General features: G+C 34.4%; 1 protein-coding gene across 4 annotated transcripts in view; it reads left to right on the top strand.

Annotated features, from left to right (window-relative positions):
- RUNX2 (RUNX family transcription factor 2) overlaps positions 1-20,417 on the top strand; it is a 241,195-nt gene that overhangs the window by 141,552 nt on the left and 79,226 nt on the right. For all 4 annotated transcript variants that reach the window (XR_014174649.1, XM_081944430.1, XM_081944429.1 and 1 more), the window contains one exon: positions 8,188-8,349. Coding sequence is in view for 3 of the 4 variants with exons in the window: in XM_081944430.1 (XP_081800556.1) it covers positions 8,188-8,349 (162 nt within the window). In the remaining variant the exon portion in view is untranslated. The remainder of the gene's footprint in view (positions 1-8,187; positions 8,350-20,417) is intronic.

The raw sequence follows: 20,417 nt of genomic DNA, 5'->3' as shown, positions 1-20,417 counted from the left end.
CTCTCCAATGTTGATTAATATTGAACCCACTTTACATATCACTTCAAGGTGAAAATTGCTCATCAATTCTTAGTCTTGTTTTCCTATCTTGTAAGCCAACTCATAAACCATGACAACACATCCAGAGGTTTCGATGAAGGATTTTGTAAAAGGTTTATGAATTATTTAAATGCCAAAAGGTGCAACTTTTAGTATACTAGTATACCTGCACATGCTTAGCTATGAATAAGTTGTTTATTCTTAGTCGGTTTTATTTTTTACGAGGCTTATTTATTTAATAACACTATATTAAAAATGAGAATAAGTTTCTTGACTTCAAGTGATGATTGTTTCATTTCATCACAAAATTAATGCTTTACAAGTTTTGCAATGTACTAATACAGTATACTGTATCTTGTTCATTTTTGTGTGTGTAGAAAATCTGCTAGGCTTGGGTTAGCAGCATACTACATTTTATTTTATTCTAGATCAATAGCAGTACATTAAAATCTTGTAAACAATAGTTGTTTATCTGAATGGTATTCAAAACATAATCCTAGGAATTCACTATCAATTCAGGCTAGCTGAATAGTAGCAGTAAATAAATCCCACCCAGATTAGATGACAGAGGTCATGCTACTTGGCAAAGGAGAGCAATTTGTATTGTAAAGAATTCTTATTCTCTGTTGAATAAGAATTCATTGGCTTTCTGGGATAGTGATGATTTCCACTGTATTCCAAAGTTTTTATTTTAGTTCCGACTGTGTTTTTGTGAGATTTTAAAATGTCCAGTGCTGAAAATTCAGTGGAAGAGGCAATCAGATAGGAAGGATATGAGCAGACTGAATGCAATGCACTATTAGGCACTGAATGTGTTTTACTTGTAGAAAAGAAATACATCACTTTATAATATAATAGAAGTACATCTTTCAATAAAATTATCTGCAGTCAGGTTACAACATTCCACTGCGTCCAGGCTAGTTTTACAGTACTTCTCTGTAATGATAGGACGAATCATACCAAAACTTTCTTATCTTAATAAGTTCTCAACTGTTCAGTTTAGTAGATGTGGAGGGAACTTCCTTTCTTATTAGTATAGGGATGATTAAGTGCAATTTTTAAAGGTGGTACAATGCTCAGGCAAGATATAAATGGAAAGTATATAATGAAACTATGGTTTACAACCATTTTCTAAAGATCTGAGAGTTTCCTCAATGGGAATATGTGTAAATTAGGCAATCTTTTCTGAATGACAACTTGACCCACTTCTACTGATCTTCTTCTACAAAGCTTTAGGTCACATCTTAGTGGAATGAAGGAAATAGTAGTACTTGAATATTACATCCTCAGAACATATCTCAGAATCATCTGGACTTTGAAATGATTGTACCAAATTTGCTAAAATGTTTATTTGAAAGTATATAGTTTTGGAAACTACTTTTCCAAGCTAATTAATCTAAATTATCAAAATGCATTTTTAGCACAATGCCTCCCTAGGGGTTTTCCTTCCATTCAATCATCAGATTCTTGCAGAGTGCCTGGAGAAATCTCTTGCAGTTTTCTTGGCAAAGCTTTTCAGAAGTGATTTGCTATTGCTTTCTTTCTAGGGTTGAGAAAAAGTGACTACTCCAAGGTTACTCAGTGGCTTTTGCCTAAGGCAGGACTAGAACTCTGGGTCTCCCAAGTTTCTAAACTGACATTAAAGTTCCACTATTAATCCTGAATAAGATCATTCACACTCTTATGCTGTGAATGAAAACTGGGTGTTTACAAGATATCTTAAAACTTGGAAGAATGCCGACTGAAAACAAAGAGACTTAATTCTATGTATAATACCGCTAAAATTATGATGCATGTTATTACACAATAGATATACCTGCATATTTATATTTGACATACCTTCAGAACTTGAATGCGGCCCAGCAGACAACTATTGTGGCTTGAAAAATGCCTGGCAAATCCCAAATTTTTGCATTCTCAGACAGGAAGCAAAACCAAAAGGCTTTTTCAAAATCCTAGTAGTCAACCAATCACTGCTAATGAGTCACAGGTTGATCTTGTTATGAAATGCATTGTTGGCATGTTAGGAAAATTGGTCATCGATTCAATATAAGCATAAGTATAGGTACTATTTAATCCCAAATCAAACTGCATATTTTTATCAGAGAAATAGATATTGATCCAAGTATTGCATCTAATTTTCTTTTCAGGATTCATATATTATGTTCTCTGAGTGTACTGTATACGTTTTTTTATTTTCTATATAAGAAATATACTCTAGTGCAGGGGTGTCAAAATTTCATCATCATGGCGGCATCACATGACGTATCATGACTTCCCCCCCTTCACTACACCGGGTGGGGGTGGGGCCAGCATGTGATGTTTGACACCCCTGCTCTAGTGGTTGCTGACTGCCTCTTTCTTGCATTCATGTATGTGTGCACACATATAATTTATTTATATCTGTTGATTTAGATCTAAGGCATAATAAGAAAATGGAAAATATTCAGCATGAGCATAAATTACCAGAATTAACTAAATACATAATAAATTGTCATTCAGATATAAAACATTTAAAAAGAAGATATTTTTTCTTAAGAAAACATAGAGCCAAATAAAATTTAAAACATGTTTAAAAGATTTGTCAGTTCAAAATATTGAGTTTGCTGCATTCCCTCCCCAATAACTGTAAGTTTCTATACTAACATAGTTAAACATATAATTGTTACAATATTTCAGAATCTGTTTTTAATCTGATACCTTTCTAAAATATAATTGCAGATTTTTGAGATAGGATAAAGTTAAAAAATTACTAGTGTAAAATTTTGGTCAATGGAAATGATGCAATCTCAGTGAAGAAGTTGTAGACAATATAATTGAATGTTTATTGCCATTGTGGTAATAATTTGGTTGTATTAACTTTTTAAGTTTGGATTAGAACCAGGTTGGATTTTGGTTTTCTTTTGGAAGTTGATCTTTAAGTTTGTTTTCAGCAAAGTCTGCTGATGGATTTGTTTTCTCTTGGCTCCTTGAGGTAGAAACTATGCTTATTATCAATTCAAATTATTTCATGGTCTTAGAAGTCCATTTTTAACATGCAACCATAAGTGATTACATTATCCTGGTTTCAAGAATAGCATCATGTCATGCAAATGTACTTCAGCAATGTATACTCTTTATTATATTTCTGTGGTATCTGCTATTTCGTAATAGATATTTATACTGAACACTTAGCTTGTCAGTCAGTACATGGAAAACATGCAGATTAGAAAAAATATGTCATTGTACATATAATAATTTTATATTTAGAGAGAAATAATATGCAAACAAACATAATTATGAATCCAATAGGTGTCATTATGAATTTGCAATATGTTTGTTAAAAGTAGCATATAAATATATACTTGTTATTGGTCTATTCTATTAATAGATATAATTATTTTCTGGAATATATACAGGATCTTCATGTTGCTTAGTTAATACCCACAGAGTAGAAAGAATAAAAAGAAGGACATAAAATCTATTAAATACACATTTTTGAATCAGTCAAAATTTATGAGTACTTAATAGACTTGATGTTTATCATATTCAAGATTGCTGATTGTTAGATAATTGTGTGATTTATATGCTAAGTAAACCACTGCTCTATTTTGCTGACCTAGGAACAAATCCTTAACAGTGTCACCTAGGCAGGTTCCTGTTCAAAAAGGTGCTTTACCTATGGATAGCTATGACACTCCCTCTGCTGTCCAATCTAGATCTTAGTTTTATAGGTTAAGCAAGCTCCTTCCCCCAGTTCTGCCTGACTTTTTGGCCACTCTATAATTTTTAACCTCTTTCCCAAAGCTCAACTTCTTAATGGGTTTTAACATTTTGCATTTAGGTATCATAGTCAGTAGCTGTCCTTTCCTGCTGCAAGGTAGAGATGCTCCTTATAACGTTTTAGATGTGAGAATGGCTAGAGAAGGAAGTACCATGCTATGGCATCTGGAAAAGGAACAAAATTTTATAACAGTACTTTAAAATGGAAATAAAATTTTCATTTGTTAACTGTTTTCCATTGTAACACTGGGGTTCAGTAAAAGCTGCTCTTATTTTTAAAAAATTTTAAGTTTAATGGTCTACTAGTGAGGTTTTTATAAAGCAATAACCTTTGTAAATTATGATTTTGTCATATTGACTATCCATAGGAAATATATGAAGCCTCCTTCTTTTAATTTCTTCGCTTTGTTCACCGGTGGCATTTTCTTTCTGTGCTGCGTTTTGCAATATAATGTGCTTTATATCTGCTTCTGTTATTGGGCCTATCTGTACCTCTTCATTATCATTAAAGCATTATGTTTAGCTATGGATGGGGAGATTTTATGTGCTTTCAGGAAAATTGTTGACAGGAAGACTTTTAAATGTTAATCTAATTCCTTTCCCCCCTTCCTTCCATCCATCCATCTATCCATCCATCTCGCTTAGAGATCTTGCTTAGAGATTAAAGTGCTATCTTTTCTGTTAATTAACTGAAAGAGAGAGATGTAAATGACATGGATTTGTCCATTTGTATTTAATTCTAATATGAATATTATTTGTTTTAATTCTAAAGAGTTATATGTAATCTGGAATCTTTACATGCAAAAGATATTTTCATTTTTACTTGGCATAATATTCCAGAAAGTTTAACTCACAATCATATTTCATTGTTCATAACAGACTTTAAAAAATAGCTTTCTTTGCTATTGACATCTGGGAAGCACAGTTCAATGTTAGAAATAGGTAAAAATGCTATGTGTATGACTGGGAGTAAGAGTTTTACATTAAGAAAATGAGATAAGAATAATTAAATCTTAGGTTTGACTTGAAACTACTTCATCTCCCAAATTTCAGGCCAGCTCAGGAGATGTTTATCACTGCAATGCCTAGATTTCCGAAGCAAATGCCTTTGCTTTTTCCTAGACCTCTATTGCTATCACTGCCCCTCTTCCTTCTTCTGAATCACTCATACATAATTGTTTGTATAATTCAGTCTAAATATGTACCTTGGTCCTGAAAGTATTGTTTCTTGTCTTACCTGTTGTAGCTTGTATCGTTGTTTTCTTTCTAAGATCTTTTAAATGTTTAAATATACACTTAAAACCTCTGCCATCTTTTTTCATAATTGGTTTTTGTACCTTATCTTTTCTTTTGCTAGCCCAGAGCTCTACTTTAATGCAGCTAAATACAGATACCATAAGCTTATAATGTAGTTTTTCTAGGAAAGGTGCATGTAATAAGTCCTGTATATATAGGGAGGTTTCTGAAATAATCAAACATCATCTCTAAAACTGGACATAGTTTTGGAGCTCCACACACAAGTTTTTAGCTTGACCTGAGCTTGGCAACCTTTATTAGAATCTTGATTTAGAAAAGTTTTGGATTTTAAGCTCTTGACTGTCTGTGTTATTTTATTGTTATTAGCATCTGTATGCTACCTATTCTGCTTTGGAATTTGAAAAAAAATCAGATTGCACCTTTCTTTAGATATCTACTCTAACCTATTGCTCTTGACTGTCTATGTTATTTTATTGTTATTAGCATCTGTATGCTACCTATTCTGCTTTGGAATTTGAAAAAAAATCAGATTGCACCTTTCTTTAGATATCTACTCTAACCTATTGCTAATATTCAGGTTGCTTTTGTTAAGCAACCTCAGGTCTCAGACAAATTCAATCTGAAATCTTTTATAATGCGCCCTAAGGAATGAATGATAGTATTGATATATATAATAAAATTCTTCAAGCAAATCGTTTCTGAATAGTGGAAGGGCAAAAGCTGAATCTACAAGATGTTAGATAGAGAGGGAGAGAAAAATGATTTTCCTATGATTATATAAATTTCCCAAATAGTAGAATTTTTTTTCTGCCAGCTAATTATTATAAATGGATCTCTATTTGCAAAACAGTGGTGAAATTACATTAATATATAGTTATTCTATAAATAGAAATGCTCCAGGAATTATAATGGTTGCTGCTCAAATATCCCCCCCAGAAGGATCAGAAAGCAATTTCTCTTGCATGGATGAACAAATTCTTGTTTTCAGTCCTACATTGATTGATACTGTTAATAAGGAACTTCTTTTCCAGCCTATTTCTCCAGTCAGGAAATGAAAGTTGGATATTATTTGGTTCAGATCAAAATATTCTGTGAAGTGGGATTGAGAAACAAAGTAACTGTCAGGAACCAACAAGCAATGTATCATTTTTAATATGAATTGGCAAGTAATTGTACTAACCTCCTGATGTGCCTAATCCTGTGCAAATACTAAAAGAATGTATAAGATTTTTCTCACTGTATCACTTTCACATGAGAAACATAGCACTTGGATAAAAGTTTCCAAACATGGTTTATAGCATCTTTTGGTAAGTCCAGAAAAGGCTTCAATCTAAACTTACCAAGCTTTGGGTTCTGTACATGGTTATATAGTCTAGATTAGTGGTTCTTAAATTATTTGATGCAATTATTCCTTTTCCCAGGCTCAGATAATGTAATAACCCCCCAAACATATTCTTGTTTTACATAAGCATCTATCTCCAATTATATTCTCAAATTATAGACAAGCAAGTACAAATTGTTCCATTACCCCAGGATATATCCAAGTTGCCCCCAGTTTAGGAACCATTGAGTCTAGATAGATCAAATGTTTCCATTGGATAAATTAACTTCTTATATTTTTGTATAGGAATACTACTTTTTTACTTTACAAATGCATTCAAATCTGGTAAATGGGCATATCTCTGATTTTCTGCTTACTCCTAAAGCTGGCATTTCTCTTTTGAAATTAGTTTAATTTCCCATCCCTTCCAAACCACATACATACAGAAGGAAATAGGAAATATGACATCTTCACTAACACACTGTAAAGTTAGCAGCAGGAACTAGCAATGTAATAAGGGTTAGAATCATTGAATTAGAGAGTTGAAACAGCCCCCAAACACCTGATAGTTGGACAACATCTGTTCTGATTCCCTCCAGTAATGGAGAACCCAATACCTTCTCTCTAGGTATTGGTTCCACTGTCACATTGCTCCTATAATTAGGAAGTTATTTCAATAGGGTCTGATTTTCTGTAGCTTACATCCCTCATTCTGTGGTTTCCATAGTGTGGTTATAGAGAAGAGGTCTTCTCCTTGCAAAGTTATATATAAATGTCTAGCATAACATAAGTTTTGTTTCAATGTTCTTCATATAATCACATTTTCAATGGAAAGTTATTTCATTCTCCAGCAGTAAGAAAGGAATCTTCAAAAAATGTAAGTTAGTGGAGAGAGAGAGAGTGCACACCCTTGGTTTGATAAGGAACAATGTAAATTACATTAAACTGTTGCTAGTTCTAGTTTTAAAAGATACATAGAACAATTTTCATAGGAACTTTTTCTTCTTTTTTAATATATTATTTTGCCCCATGACAAGTTTGTGTCATAAGGCAAATTGATTTTTTTTACTGTGTGTCTATTATAAATACAGTCAGTATTATAGAATAGTATTCGTTATGCTATTGCATTCTCCAGAGCACTATTTTGATATTTCCTGGTATGTTTGTTTATTTGTTGTGCATGTGTGTGTATGTGTTCCACTTTGGCTTCTGTTATCTCCAACATCTAAGATTCTAATATGTGTTTCACTAGTAATATTTTTTTCCAGATAAAGCTTGGAATAATAAAAGTCTAAAGAACTGAAAACTGTAACCATAGTTCTGAAATAAAATCATCCAGCATCCTGAAGTCCCTTCTCTTATTTTAGATTTATTTCTGCTGTGGCTCTTCCATTTCCCATGTCCTTGAAGATTCTTAACATCAGATTTCCTAACTTCTGGACCTTCATCACCAACAATTGTTTTAACATCAGCTATTTAACTTCCTTTATCTCCTTCATCAAATTCTAATCTGGAAGTTATTCTTCTTATTGGAAAGCATTTCATAGGACATATCTTTCAAGCTTCAGTCCTCAAAAGCCTCTCTGAAATCAAACTGGGCTGCATTTTACATAAATGCTGTTAGTTTCAAGTTTCAGGAGTCAGCCTGATGTTGTCAGTTCTGAATAGTAAAAAGGGAAGAAAAAGACCCAGTGCTTGGAGGTTCTTCTCATATGTTCCCATCTTACATATCGTACTTAGACTTTCTGTCTCCACCAACTGTTCCTGTCTTTCATTTTAAATTATTTTCTCTTTTGTTTTGTTTTTAGACCCCAGACAAGCACAGTCATCCCCTCCATGGTCCTATGACCAGTCTTACCCATCATATTTGAGCCAGATGACTTCACCATCCATTCATTCCACAACTCCCTTGTCCTCCACACGAGGTACAGGGCTTCCTGCCATCACCGATGTGCCCAGACGGCTCTCAGGTAAAGACTGTGTTTGAATTAAACTAGTTATCTCAGAGGGAAGCTAGGAAAGCCAAGGACAGCTTAGTACATATGTACTTAGGAGATACGATATTTATTTTTAGGTGCATATTAATAAAAAGTTGCGGTTCCTCTGTGCGGTAACCGTCTCACTTTGCAGTGATTTGAATGCTGAAAATTCCTTGAAGTCTCAGGATCTCATTGCTTTACTATGCTCTGTTCCATGCTGTTTTTAAAAGCAGGAATACTTTACCTCCTTTATATGAACAGCTGCTCTTCTTCTTCTTGCTCCTCCTCCTCCTCTTCTTCTTCCTTCTCCTCCTCCTCTTCTTACTAATCCTCTTCCTCCTCTTCTCCTCCTCTTCTCCACCTCCTCTCCTCCTCCTCCTCTTCTTCTTCTTCTTCTTCTTCTTCTTCTTCTTCTTCTTCTTCTTCTTCTTCTTCTTCTTCTTCTTCTTCTTCTTCCTTCTCCTCCTCCTATTCTTCTTCCTAATCCTCCTCCTCCTCTCCTCCTCCTCCTCTTCCTCTTCTCCTCCTCCTCCTCTTCTTCCTTCTCCTCCTCCTCTTCTTCTTCCTAATTCTCCTCCTCCTCCTCCTCTTCTTCTCCTCCTCCTCCTTCTCCCCTTCCTTCCTCCCTTCCTAAATTTGCCCACCCATTATTGTTAAAAACTCCATAGCTGTAATACTTTGATCACTTATTCTTCTACAGCTAATACACAGAGAAAATGACTTTATCATGTAATCAAGATCCCTCTCAGAAGCTAAGAAATTAAAGAATAGAATGCCATCTTGGAATAGGTTGAGGATAGTAGCAATGAAAAAGGAATGAAAAGCTTCACAAAAATAATGCTGAGCACCAGCAATACTAAGTCTAAACAAAAAAATCACTTGTTAAAAAAATATGTTCTCTTGGAAAATAATCTTATCGTTATATTGCAACCCAATCCTCCATTGTCATCCTCTGTAATTTGTTATTAGTGACCTGCTTGCCTGAAGTATGATTTATGATTAACCCATTAAAAATCGTATGATCTGCTTTCCTCATCTTTTTGTCAAGTTGGCAAGACAGAGTTTTTATCATTCCGTGCACCTGTTTGACTCTCAGCCAGGTGAATGTCTATAGAATATATCTATAGTATCATTGACAGGCTGAACTACAGCCAGGAGTCATACAGGATTTGATTTGTCTGGTTTCTTTCTTTTCTTTTATCTTAGGGATGGGAATTTGTTATATTTCAAAAGAAAGAGGAATAAGAATCAATATCTTTATTCTCAGCTATTCAGTCTGCCTTCAGATGTTTACCTTCATATCCATATTGGGTAGATTCAAATGTATGACTTCTGGAAATGCCAGCCAGCTTGTTTTTTTTTCCTTTTAATTGAAATAGAACCCATATAACTGATTTTGATTTTAGACCATCTTCATTTTTGTGCGTGTGCAATTTTTGCTACTGGCAAATACCTGCAGGAAGCAGTAGGTTGGTACCCAGAACCCTTGCTTGTCAGTATTCATTATAGAATAAGTGTCTCACACGGGGAACAGCCAAAGAACTTGGACATCTCATCTCATCCCATTAGAAAAAGAAAAAAACAGCACTTCCTTTGTTCATAGTTTCTAAGAAAAGGTAAATTCTTTCACTAAACTTAACATGTGTTTCCCTCCCTTTTTTCAAAGAAAGAGAACAAGCCTTTTAGTTAGAGAATTATGGCTTTGAGATGACTGAACTAGCTAAACTTTATTTAAAAGTACAGCCAAAAGTGGATCATTATTGATGTTTTTAAATTGAACTATAACAAATGATCTTGACATTTGAAATAATAGTCCATATATTTCCCAATTTGTATTGATAGAAAAAGAAGCAGCGGGGACAGGGGAAGTATTTAAATGGAATACCCTGCTGTGACTAAAAAATAGCAAATTGGAAAGTAAGAAAATTAAAGAATTTCATTATCAGAATTGGAAAAACACAGAAAGCCAAATGTTATATACAAGAAAGATAATCCTGATCTAAGGACCAGCAAAGAAGAAAGGCATGAAGACAAGATTTAAATAGGAGATTAGTGTTGAAGATATTAGGAAGACCGGGAAGAGACTGCTAACTTTAAGCTTTAAATGATAATAGGAATAATGATAATAGGAATAGGATAATAGGAAACCATTCAGATGGCATTTTCTTTTTCGGAGAGTTAAAGAATCCTTTTGTAAAGAATAGTCATAGAGTGTTCTATATCAATTTCCTTACTACTATATTTATATTAGTGTTGGTATTAGAACAAAATAGAAAGGTTTTATGCTTCCAGTAGCTAATAACATAATGCCTAGAAAAGCAGCAGGAATCTTTAATTCTGATATATTGTACAACCATATTTCTATTCTAAACAGTGTTTACAGTTATTATTGGTTAAATAGAGTTAAACATATTAATGTCAACATCTGGCTTTTCTTTATTAGTGTCAAGCAAAATAAGGAATTAGCCACATTTATGGTTAAGGAATTTAAAGAAGTCCTCCCACCATTTACCATAATACATTTATCATGCTGATGTTCTTGGCATCTTTAACAGTCTATAGCTGTCTAGATATATTACGGTTATATTAGTGTTTCAGACAGCAAACAGAAAGTTTGAAAGGGCAATAGATGTCATAAATACTTGGGTTCTCCTATCCGGGAATTGCCAATATATGAGAATACTCTCTTTGAGCTTTGGCAATTATTTCTCATGAATACTCGGCATGTCACACTCAGTTCATTCCCTTACAATCAATCCTAGATTCTGAATTGAACTCCACTACCTGACCATCTTTGCTCCAATTGCAGTTATTTGTGTTGGTTGCTTGATTTCTGTTCTTCACACCACCTCTGTCACTCTTGAAAAACATAAAAAATTCAAAACTGGGAAGGAAAGTTATTTGTGTTTTGAGAGTATATTTTATGAATGCAGAATAATAGAGTTGGAAGGAACTTGGAGGTCTTCTAGTCCAACACCCTGCTCAAGCAGGAGACTATACAATTTCAGACAAATGGCTGTCCAATCTCATCTTAAAAACTACCAGTGATGAAGAACCCACAACTTCAAAAGCCAAGCGATTCCACTGGTTAATTATTATTGCTGTCAGGAAATTTCTTCATCATTCTAAATTGCTTCTCTCTTTGATTAGTTTCCTTCCATTGCTTCTTGTTCTGTCTTCAGATGCTTTGGAAAATACGTTGACCTTCTCTTCTTTGTGGCAGCCATTTAGATAGTGGAAGACTATTATCATGTCACCTGTAGTTCTTCTTTTCATTGAACTAGACATCCCAATTCCTTAAACCATTCTTCATATGTTTTTAAGTTCAGTCCTCTAATCATCTCTGTTGCTTTTCTTTGCACTCTTTCTAGAGCCTCTACATCTTTTTTACATGGTGGTAACCAAATCTGGATGCAATATGTGATCTTATCAAGACATTATAAAGTAGGACTAATACTTCACATGATCTTGAGTCTATCTCTCTACTAATGCAGCATAGAACTGTGTTAGGTTTTTTGGCAGTTGCATCATACTTCTGGCTCGTATTGAAATACTGCCCATTAGGACCTCTAGATCCCTCATAGTTATTGCTATTGAGCCAAGTACCACCTACAGTATTCTAGACCTGTGCATTTGGTTTTTCTTAGTGTAAAAACTTAGTTTTCTCATTATTGAATTTCATTTTGTTGGATAGGGTTCAGTTCACATCTATCAAGATCCTTCTGGATCTTGAGCCTATCTTTTGGTGTGTTGACTAATCCCACCAGCTTGGTGATGACTGCAATTTGATGAGTTCACCTTTTATCCCCTCATCTAAATCATTTATGAAGATATTGAAGAGTACTGGGCCTAAGACAGAACCTTGAGGTACTCTACTGCATACTTCTCTCCGTGTAGATGTAGTTCCATTGAAGACTACTTGCTGAGTGTGCTTGGTCAGCAAGTTATAACTCCATCTGGTGATTATGCTGTCTAACCCACATTTTTCTATCTTACCAAGTAGGTTGTAGTCTACTTTATCAAATGCTTTACTAAAGTCCAAGTATATTGTGTTTGTAGCATTTCTCTGGTCCACTAATTTAGTCACTTTGTCAAAATATGCAACAAGATTTGTTTGGCATGATTTGTTTTTAATAAATCTGTGTTGGCTTCTGGTTTTAACTTTGCTTCCCTGTAGCTGTTTGCAGATTTGTTGTTTAACTTTATTTATTATCTTCATTTATTTATTAGGAAAGAAAATGAGGGTTTTGATTGTGTATGTTTTGCTCACCATTGACTCGATAATCCTAATGGCTCTGCTAGACAAAAGTAGGTTGTGGGGAAAGGGACAGCAAGATGTATTTAACAAGTGAGTTAGCAAATGTGTTTGGTTAAGGCATTTATAGTAAAACTCTATATTATGTGCCATATCTGGACATTGACTGGCACAATAAAAAGCTGTGAAGTGCTTTTGCATTTGGAAATTAGGCTTTCTTTTTTCCTTTTAGGAAACATAATGATCAGGTTAGGGTTACATTTTTTTCTGGGAATGGCAATCCGTGTCTCAATTCCATACTCCGTTACCTCATGTAATCTAGGAGGAAAGTGTCAAAAAAGTGTTTATTTGCTATCCTATTTACTCCAAGTAATGTATTATTTTAATGTTGAACAATACATGATTCTTAAGTGTTTGCTTTTAGATTGCAACAGGTTCAGCTAATTCAACACTATATTGTTTGCCCCCCTTTTAACACTTTTAGTACATAGCAACCTGTACATAATCTCTCTTTCTCTCCATTTTGTAATTAATATTCAAAGGTATTCATGCTTATACTAAATTATTATAAAAGTAATAATTCTAAAACTATAATATTGTATTTTTCTTGTTCAACTTTGAAAGGTGTAGTAACTGCAGTGGTTACAGTCTGAGTTGTAGAGTTTAGTCAACTCTGGTTTGGGAGCAATTAATGTATAAAATCCCATAGTCAGCTGAAACTATCTGTTAGTATGAGTGGTGCCTCCTTAGCTTTAATAACATTGAGATATTGTTGTATTTAGCCTAATCTTTTTCTTGAAGTTGAAGGCTTGTGTATATTGGACAGCTGTTATCTTCTATCCAACCTCAAGGTTGGGGGAAGATGGTAAAGAAAGTGGAGGGTTTTGGAAAAACTGGATTATTATTTTGAGCCTTAATACAACTCAGGCTGTGGTGCTGGATGGATGCCACATTGGCTGCTGTTATAAATGTGTGGTAAGCTATGAATGTGAGCATGCAACCATCCTTGTCTTGCTAGGCTTTTCAGGAGCCTTTGATCCTAGACCACTTACAGCAGTTGGAAGTGGGAAGCACTTTTTTTACAGTGGTTCTGCTCCTTCCTAAGTGAATATAGTCAGTGTTTGTAGGTTGAGCTCTTGGGCATGCCAATGTGAGGTATTCCAGGGCATGTTTCTCCCCTTATACCATTTAACATGTACATTAACTGCTAGAAAAGGTCATCTGCCAAGAATGGACATCATTTATGTACCAGTAATATTTAGCCATACATCTCTATACCAGACCAAATGGGAGATATGATGGAAATCTTGATCTAGAATCTGGAGGCTATCAAATTTTGAAAGGAGAGAAATTGGTTCTGATTCAGCCCAAGCAAGACAGAGTAGATGTTGGTTCAGAAACCAGCTGATTCTGGGATACAGCTTATCAAAATCTAAGCAACCTTAGATCTTGATGGGGCTGCATCTCCCTGAAACAGCAGGCTCACAATCTGAAAACACTCCTAGGTTTGGGGTTCCTGCTGATCAAGGGCACTTGCCCTGCTTTGTCTGCTGCAACAGTTACACCTTACCAAGAACAGGGCACTCTGGAGACAGTTACTCATCCTCTGTGATCTTGCACCTGGATTACTATAATTCACTATACATGAGTTACCTTTGAAAATCATCAGGAAACACAGTTCCTTCTGTGCAATCCCCATATAATATAGCTACTATGATTGGTTATTGATCTGATTCCAGGTGTAGTTTGAGGTGCTAGTTAATACCTACATATATACTGTATTTTGGGTATTGAATATCTTAGAGACTACCTACTGCAACTAAATTCTGAATACCCAGCCAGGAGGAATAGGGAGCGCCTGCTGAAGATTTTCTTCTATCAGAAGGTATATAAAAAGAAGAGAACCGAGGTAGGTAAACCCAGTGATTGCTTTTTTACCCCACTGGACAAGACAAGAATGACCACACTGGAATTAAAACTGTTTTGTTTTTTTGTGATTAAGCAGCTAGAGGAAAATCTGTACTATTACTGTTATTATTCACATTTTATTGTTTACTTATTTAATTAAAGTCTTCTTTGTATTCTGATTGATTTTGTACACATCTTGTTTTGCCTCTGGGGTGAAATGGCTTATAAATCTTATAAATAAAAAGTAAAACACACACACACACACACACACAAACATATATAAAGATAAAGTTTCACTTTGTAAAGATGGAGATTTGCCAAAAGATGAGTTATTTAAACTAAAAAGATCTGTGGAATAGTATTCTAGAATAAGATCGATCCATTTCATTAGGTTAATTTCTGATGTTCCTAAATGAAGCTGGAGGCTTAAAAATGTCATCTGGCAGCCATAGTGTGTACTTCATATAATTTTTATTTTTGCTGCATTCTCTCTCTCTCCCCCCCCCCCCATGTGTGACGGGTGGGGGAGAAAGAACAAATTATGAATTTATAGATGCATGTGGACAATTAGAGCCCTTGTATATGTGTCAAGGAGGAAGTTTGTGGAAGATAATGGAATCCATTCCAGTAAACATTAAAACAGAAATAACGTCCCCACCAAAATCAATGGAAGTTCTGCAGTTGATTTTACTGGAGCCAGAATGTCACCCAAAGTTAGTCATTACTAACAATAAGTATGCACTAGTTGTACAATGACTGTTAAATTTAACTGAATTTAATTTTGTCTATGGCAATTGAGCAGCCAAAAATCCTATGATAATGGCCCTATAAGAAGACCAGCTAAAATGTTTTGAAAGCAATTTTTTTTCAGTAGGGGATGATAATGAAGCAGAGCTTTTTAACATTCATTAAACTATGCTTACTAATTTGATTGGCTTGTAACAGGGATTTTAATTAATATTCCATTCCCCCACCCCCCCGGGAATGTTCACGTGATCTCATACTACACTTTTCAAACAGAAAGTACTCTTTTTTTAGACTAGCTTTCAGACCTTTATCTGTAAAGGCTACATTATTATACCGTAATTTGATATATTGGCAAATTGGTGCATTATATTTTTTTTTTGCTAGCAAAGGTATCAGACCAAGGTAGTTTGAAAAATTTAAAAGATGGCATCTGTTCTAGAGGAAAACAAGAGGTCCAATAAATATACTAAAGTCTTGCAGTCTTAATGCCTAGTTTGGTGCTTGAGCAACATTACTCACCCTTTGGTATACAATTCCAGAATAAGAACACTTTACATATTAGATGAGAAACTGAAGCCAATAACATGAAAAACCTTTGCATATTTTCCCATATATTTTTTGCCAAAAAAAAGTTCTCTGGACCAAACTCAGCATTATGGAGAATAGCACCGAAACAACCTTTGAAATCATTTTCTCCAATTCAATACCGATCTCCTAAAATTTAGCTGATGGTGTGATTAATTAATTAATTCTCTAGTTTGCAGTGGCTGTGGTAGGGAAACATAAAGTAGTAACTTTCTTTTCCTGGCTATAAGGAGGTAAATATTAAGAAAATTGTATGATTGTCTCTTTTTTGTGCAATCCAAATTTGGCCCATTTTTGATGCGAAAACTCACCTTATGCAAATCCTCTGAAAGAGAAGCACTTACAAAGCACCTTTTGTTGAATTATTAAAGCAGTCATATCTTTTTACTGACTCATACGGCTTCACATCAGCACTTTGCCTTATTTTTCCCAAGCTCTTATTTAAGGGTTCTGAAGCATTTCTTTCAAAGGATGTGCATAGTCCTAGCAGCCATCAACACAAACAGGGAGACATTCAGGAGCAGGATTTGCTCACTCTACCATTCTCCTGCTTTCTGTTGGACTACATATTTGCCAATATTCTTGGTATTTCTTCAAGTTTTCAGGTTTTTTTTTTACAAAAGCTGAACTTAAGCGTTGACTATAACTTTTTTGACTAAATTATGCCTTTATTTTTTAAAAATTCACAGTAAAGAGGAATGGGGTGAGATTGTTCAAAATAGAATTGCTCTCTCAGTTATGTGCTACATATGTCAGTTTTTACATGTATAATAATCCTGATGCCTTAAATGAAGGTAAGACTGTAGGAAAACTCAATGACGGGGAAAGAAATCTGCATACTCTTGGGCAGTCTATTTTTAATGAGGGTTAACCAAAGGGGAAAAAATTGGTGAAACTTTCTGAAATGGAATATATTAGTTGCTGGCACAGGAAATAGCACACTGCAATCAATGTGTGAGCATATAGATATGTTTTATCTGAGCTCTTTTGTACAATATGTTTTATATTTAGGACATATATCAGGATTTGCATCTGTTTTCAGAACTTGCTGCTAACAGTTAGTAATGATGCCAAAATATACTTGAGTTCCAGCTTGAGACCAAATGATACTGCCTTTTTTGTTATTCCTAATTTGAAGTCTGATATTAATTAGAGACATTTTCCATAAGCACCATATCCTTTTTCTGAAGTGCTCATTAAAATTGTATTAACTTAAACTGGAATAAGGCCTCACAGCCTGAACTGCTTTGGTAATGATTTATTCCTAACTGGCCTTTTTGTCATTTGGGTAAACAACATGCTAATTCTTAATGGGAAGAACAAAAAGTCTGATTCCAAACATATAAAAGGAACAAATCTTACCACCCCAGCCTCTGAGACAAAAATCAATAAGAGGTTCAACGTGGGAGGCCCCCAGAATTGGGGTTCTAAGAACTCTTACTGGAATTCTATTTCTCAATGAGGATAATTGGTAAGAGTGGCCAGACTGAGAGGCAGGACCAACAAGTCAGAAGAAAAAAATCAGCTTCTTTTTCTCAGATGACTTTCTTCAGTTATGGCATATAATTCAGGTCAGGATCAAAGGTAATATCACTACATTTCAACCTAATGCTAATCCTAGGCTGGCCTAGACTTCCGTCAGGCCTACAATACCCAATTGCCCATTCAAATTATGGTTTGAAGTTGGCTTATTACTATTTAGTCATAGTTAAAGCTAAATCTGTTAGTCTGAGTTTGGGTGTCTCCACAAAAGGCGGTCAAGGAAAAATGCATAAATCAAGGTTTTCTGAACTCTGGCTAGAAAATGAGCACGGAGACTGCAAGCACATGTCTATTATAGTAAGCCGTTATTTTAATGGATTAACCAAATCATCCCAAACAGCCTACTGTAATTTACCAAGAACTTTATTTGTTTGTGCCTTCTATCTGCTCTACTTGTTAAGACATCCTTTGACCTGCCCTATAATGGATTCTTTGATGTACCCAAGGCATTTGTATAGTTTTACACATACCTTAGAAATCAGTGCATTTATGTCTCAAAAATTCCTTTCTAATGACTGTGATGACATTCTCAAAATATTTTCTGGGCACACAAATATTTGCTAAATATTTAGCAATGACTTAATATTCAGCATGCCTTTTTGGTAAGATTTTGCAGAAAAAATAATAAAGGGTCCAAACTATATTGTAGTCTTGTAGTAGCATTCACTAAGTGTCTTTAGCAGCTAGTATTCGATAATATTGGAAAATTAGGTGGGATTTGGAATGAATATTGTGATATCTGATATTCAGAAGTAGTAATATGTGATATTAAAAATAATGTAATGTGAATAATAAAAAGATATGACAGCTGACACGTAGTAGCAGTTAGCATTTGGCAGAAAGTGATATATAACATTAACAAAACAATAATGGATAGATATGTGAAGGCGGTTTGTATCTGATAGCTATCTAGCAATTGAATTCATATATTTTAACTTTTTTTTGGAATTCATTTATTCAATCAATCTGTTGAAATTACATCTGATATCAAATTTAATTCTGAAATTCAGTTAATAAATTTTGAGATTGTTTCAATTCTTAGTCCAGGAGAAACTTGAAAATAGATATGGATAAGATCAACCTAGATTTCTCCATTTTTGCTGTCTCCTCATGCTCCCAGAACAGTCTTGAACAAGTGTGCAGGGGCACAAAACATTCAAATGTAGAAATATATCCACATTTGATATTTTGGCCTATATTTATTCTCATGTGATTATATTTCCACCTGTGCAATGGAAATCCCTCTGTTCTCTCTTTCTGTGAATTTTATGTTCTCTCTTCCTATCATTTGAATAGATCTGGGCTTTCTATGCCCCAGATCTATTCAAATGATTCTCCTATCATTCTATAACTGTTTTACAAGATACAAAGGGGTACACCTGAAGAGGGAATTTGTTAATTTGTGGATATCATTCCATCAATGGATGGACACAGTTACAATTCTTACTCTTGTTGTTCTGTACAAGACCACTGCTTAAGAAAAGAAAAGAAAAAGATGAGAAAGAAAGAAGACAGGGAAAGGGGACATCAATCCATTTGAAGTTCTTTGAAATTAAAAAAACAACATAGCAGCACATGACAATGTCTGGGTATGAAAGCTAAGCAGAGTTGGGCATGATTAATAGTTGGTTGAAAGTACTCTTAAGGAATTATGAGGTCTATGGAATAAGATGGGAAATATAGGGGTGGGGAAATTGAACCACAGAAATGACAAATCTTGTTGGGAAGAAAGCTACATAGATATATCTCTGGAATCACCAAGATTTGAGTTGGACTTAAAGAAAGCTTTAGTCTCTATCTCTTACTGCAGTTCCTGCATTTGGGTCATAAAAGTAATAGAATTCATAAATCCTGTAACTAGGCACTGAAGAGGCATAGAATGAAAGAACTACTGGTACATTAGAGTTGTAGAATACATACAATAGCATAATAAAATCAATTAAAACAACATAACGTATCAAATGTGTGTGTGTGCACACAGGATATGCCTTCAAGTCAATTTTGACCACTAGCAACCCCCTGGATTAGTCTCTAGCATATTCAGAAGTGGATTGCCATTGCTTTTTTGAAAATTTCATTGTCTCCTTTGCAAAGATACCTGATAATTCTATTGTAGATTAGATCTGCATTTGTGAAATAAAGTTAACATTTTCATGAATTTAGGTCTACATTTTTGGATTATAATTCTCACATTCTTAAGTGAAACAATTCTGTATTCAAAAGGTATTGTATTAAATTCAGACCTCCTTGCCTTTCTTACTTTCCTACCAATAGTCTGCACATATGTGCTTAAATTGATACTCAGCCTATTTTCAAGTTACTATATATATGCATTTTTATCTTCTTTATTCATATATTACATAGTCCTTTGGAGGATTAATGTTAGAAATAGTTTAGTTTTGTCCTCTGCATTTTACTGTACCATTCAGCATGATTAATCTTTTTTTTTTATTTTCAAAATGTTAGATTTTTCTCTTTCCTTCCAGTTGCTCTTTTTGTGTTGCTGTTAATGATTATCACTAAGCCCCCTTTTCTTCCCTTGTATATTTTCCCAATTGGACAGCGGATTTGCTCGTTGGTTTCAATTACCATATTTATTCTGGTGTTATTTAATTTCTTTTGGTCTAGCGATATCTTACATTTTTATTCATGTTCCATAATCTCAAGTGAACTTGAAGAAAGAAATAGATGACATTTCCTGCAAAAGTTTCTAGCATAGCACTTCTGCTTATTGTTGACAATACCTTGCTTCCTTTATTTATTACTATTTTGAAGCAGAATTTAGTGAAACATTTCCAATCAGCAGAAGTGTTTTTCATTGAGGAAATAAGAGAGACAATTCTTTTCTATTCTTTTCTGAAGCAGTGATTCTTCTTAACAACTGCAGTGATTCACTTAACCACTGTGGCAAGAAAGGTTGTAAAATGGGGCAAAGTTCACTTAACAAATGTTTTGCTTAGCAACAGAAATTTTGGGCTCAATTGTGGTCGTAAGTTGAGGTCTATCTGTGTTATGAACCTAA

The sequence above is a fragment of the Natrix helvetica genome (assembly GCF_964273705.1).
Source record: "Natrix helvetica genome assembly, chromosome: 2".
In the NCBI taxonomy this organism is placed as follows: Eukaryota; Metazoa; Chordata; class Lepidosauria; order Squamata; family Natricidae; genus Natrix; species Natrix helvetica.
Note: the sequence above shows the minus strand (reverse complement) of the source record. Positions and strands in the feature narration are given on the sequence as shown.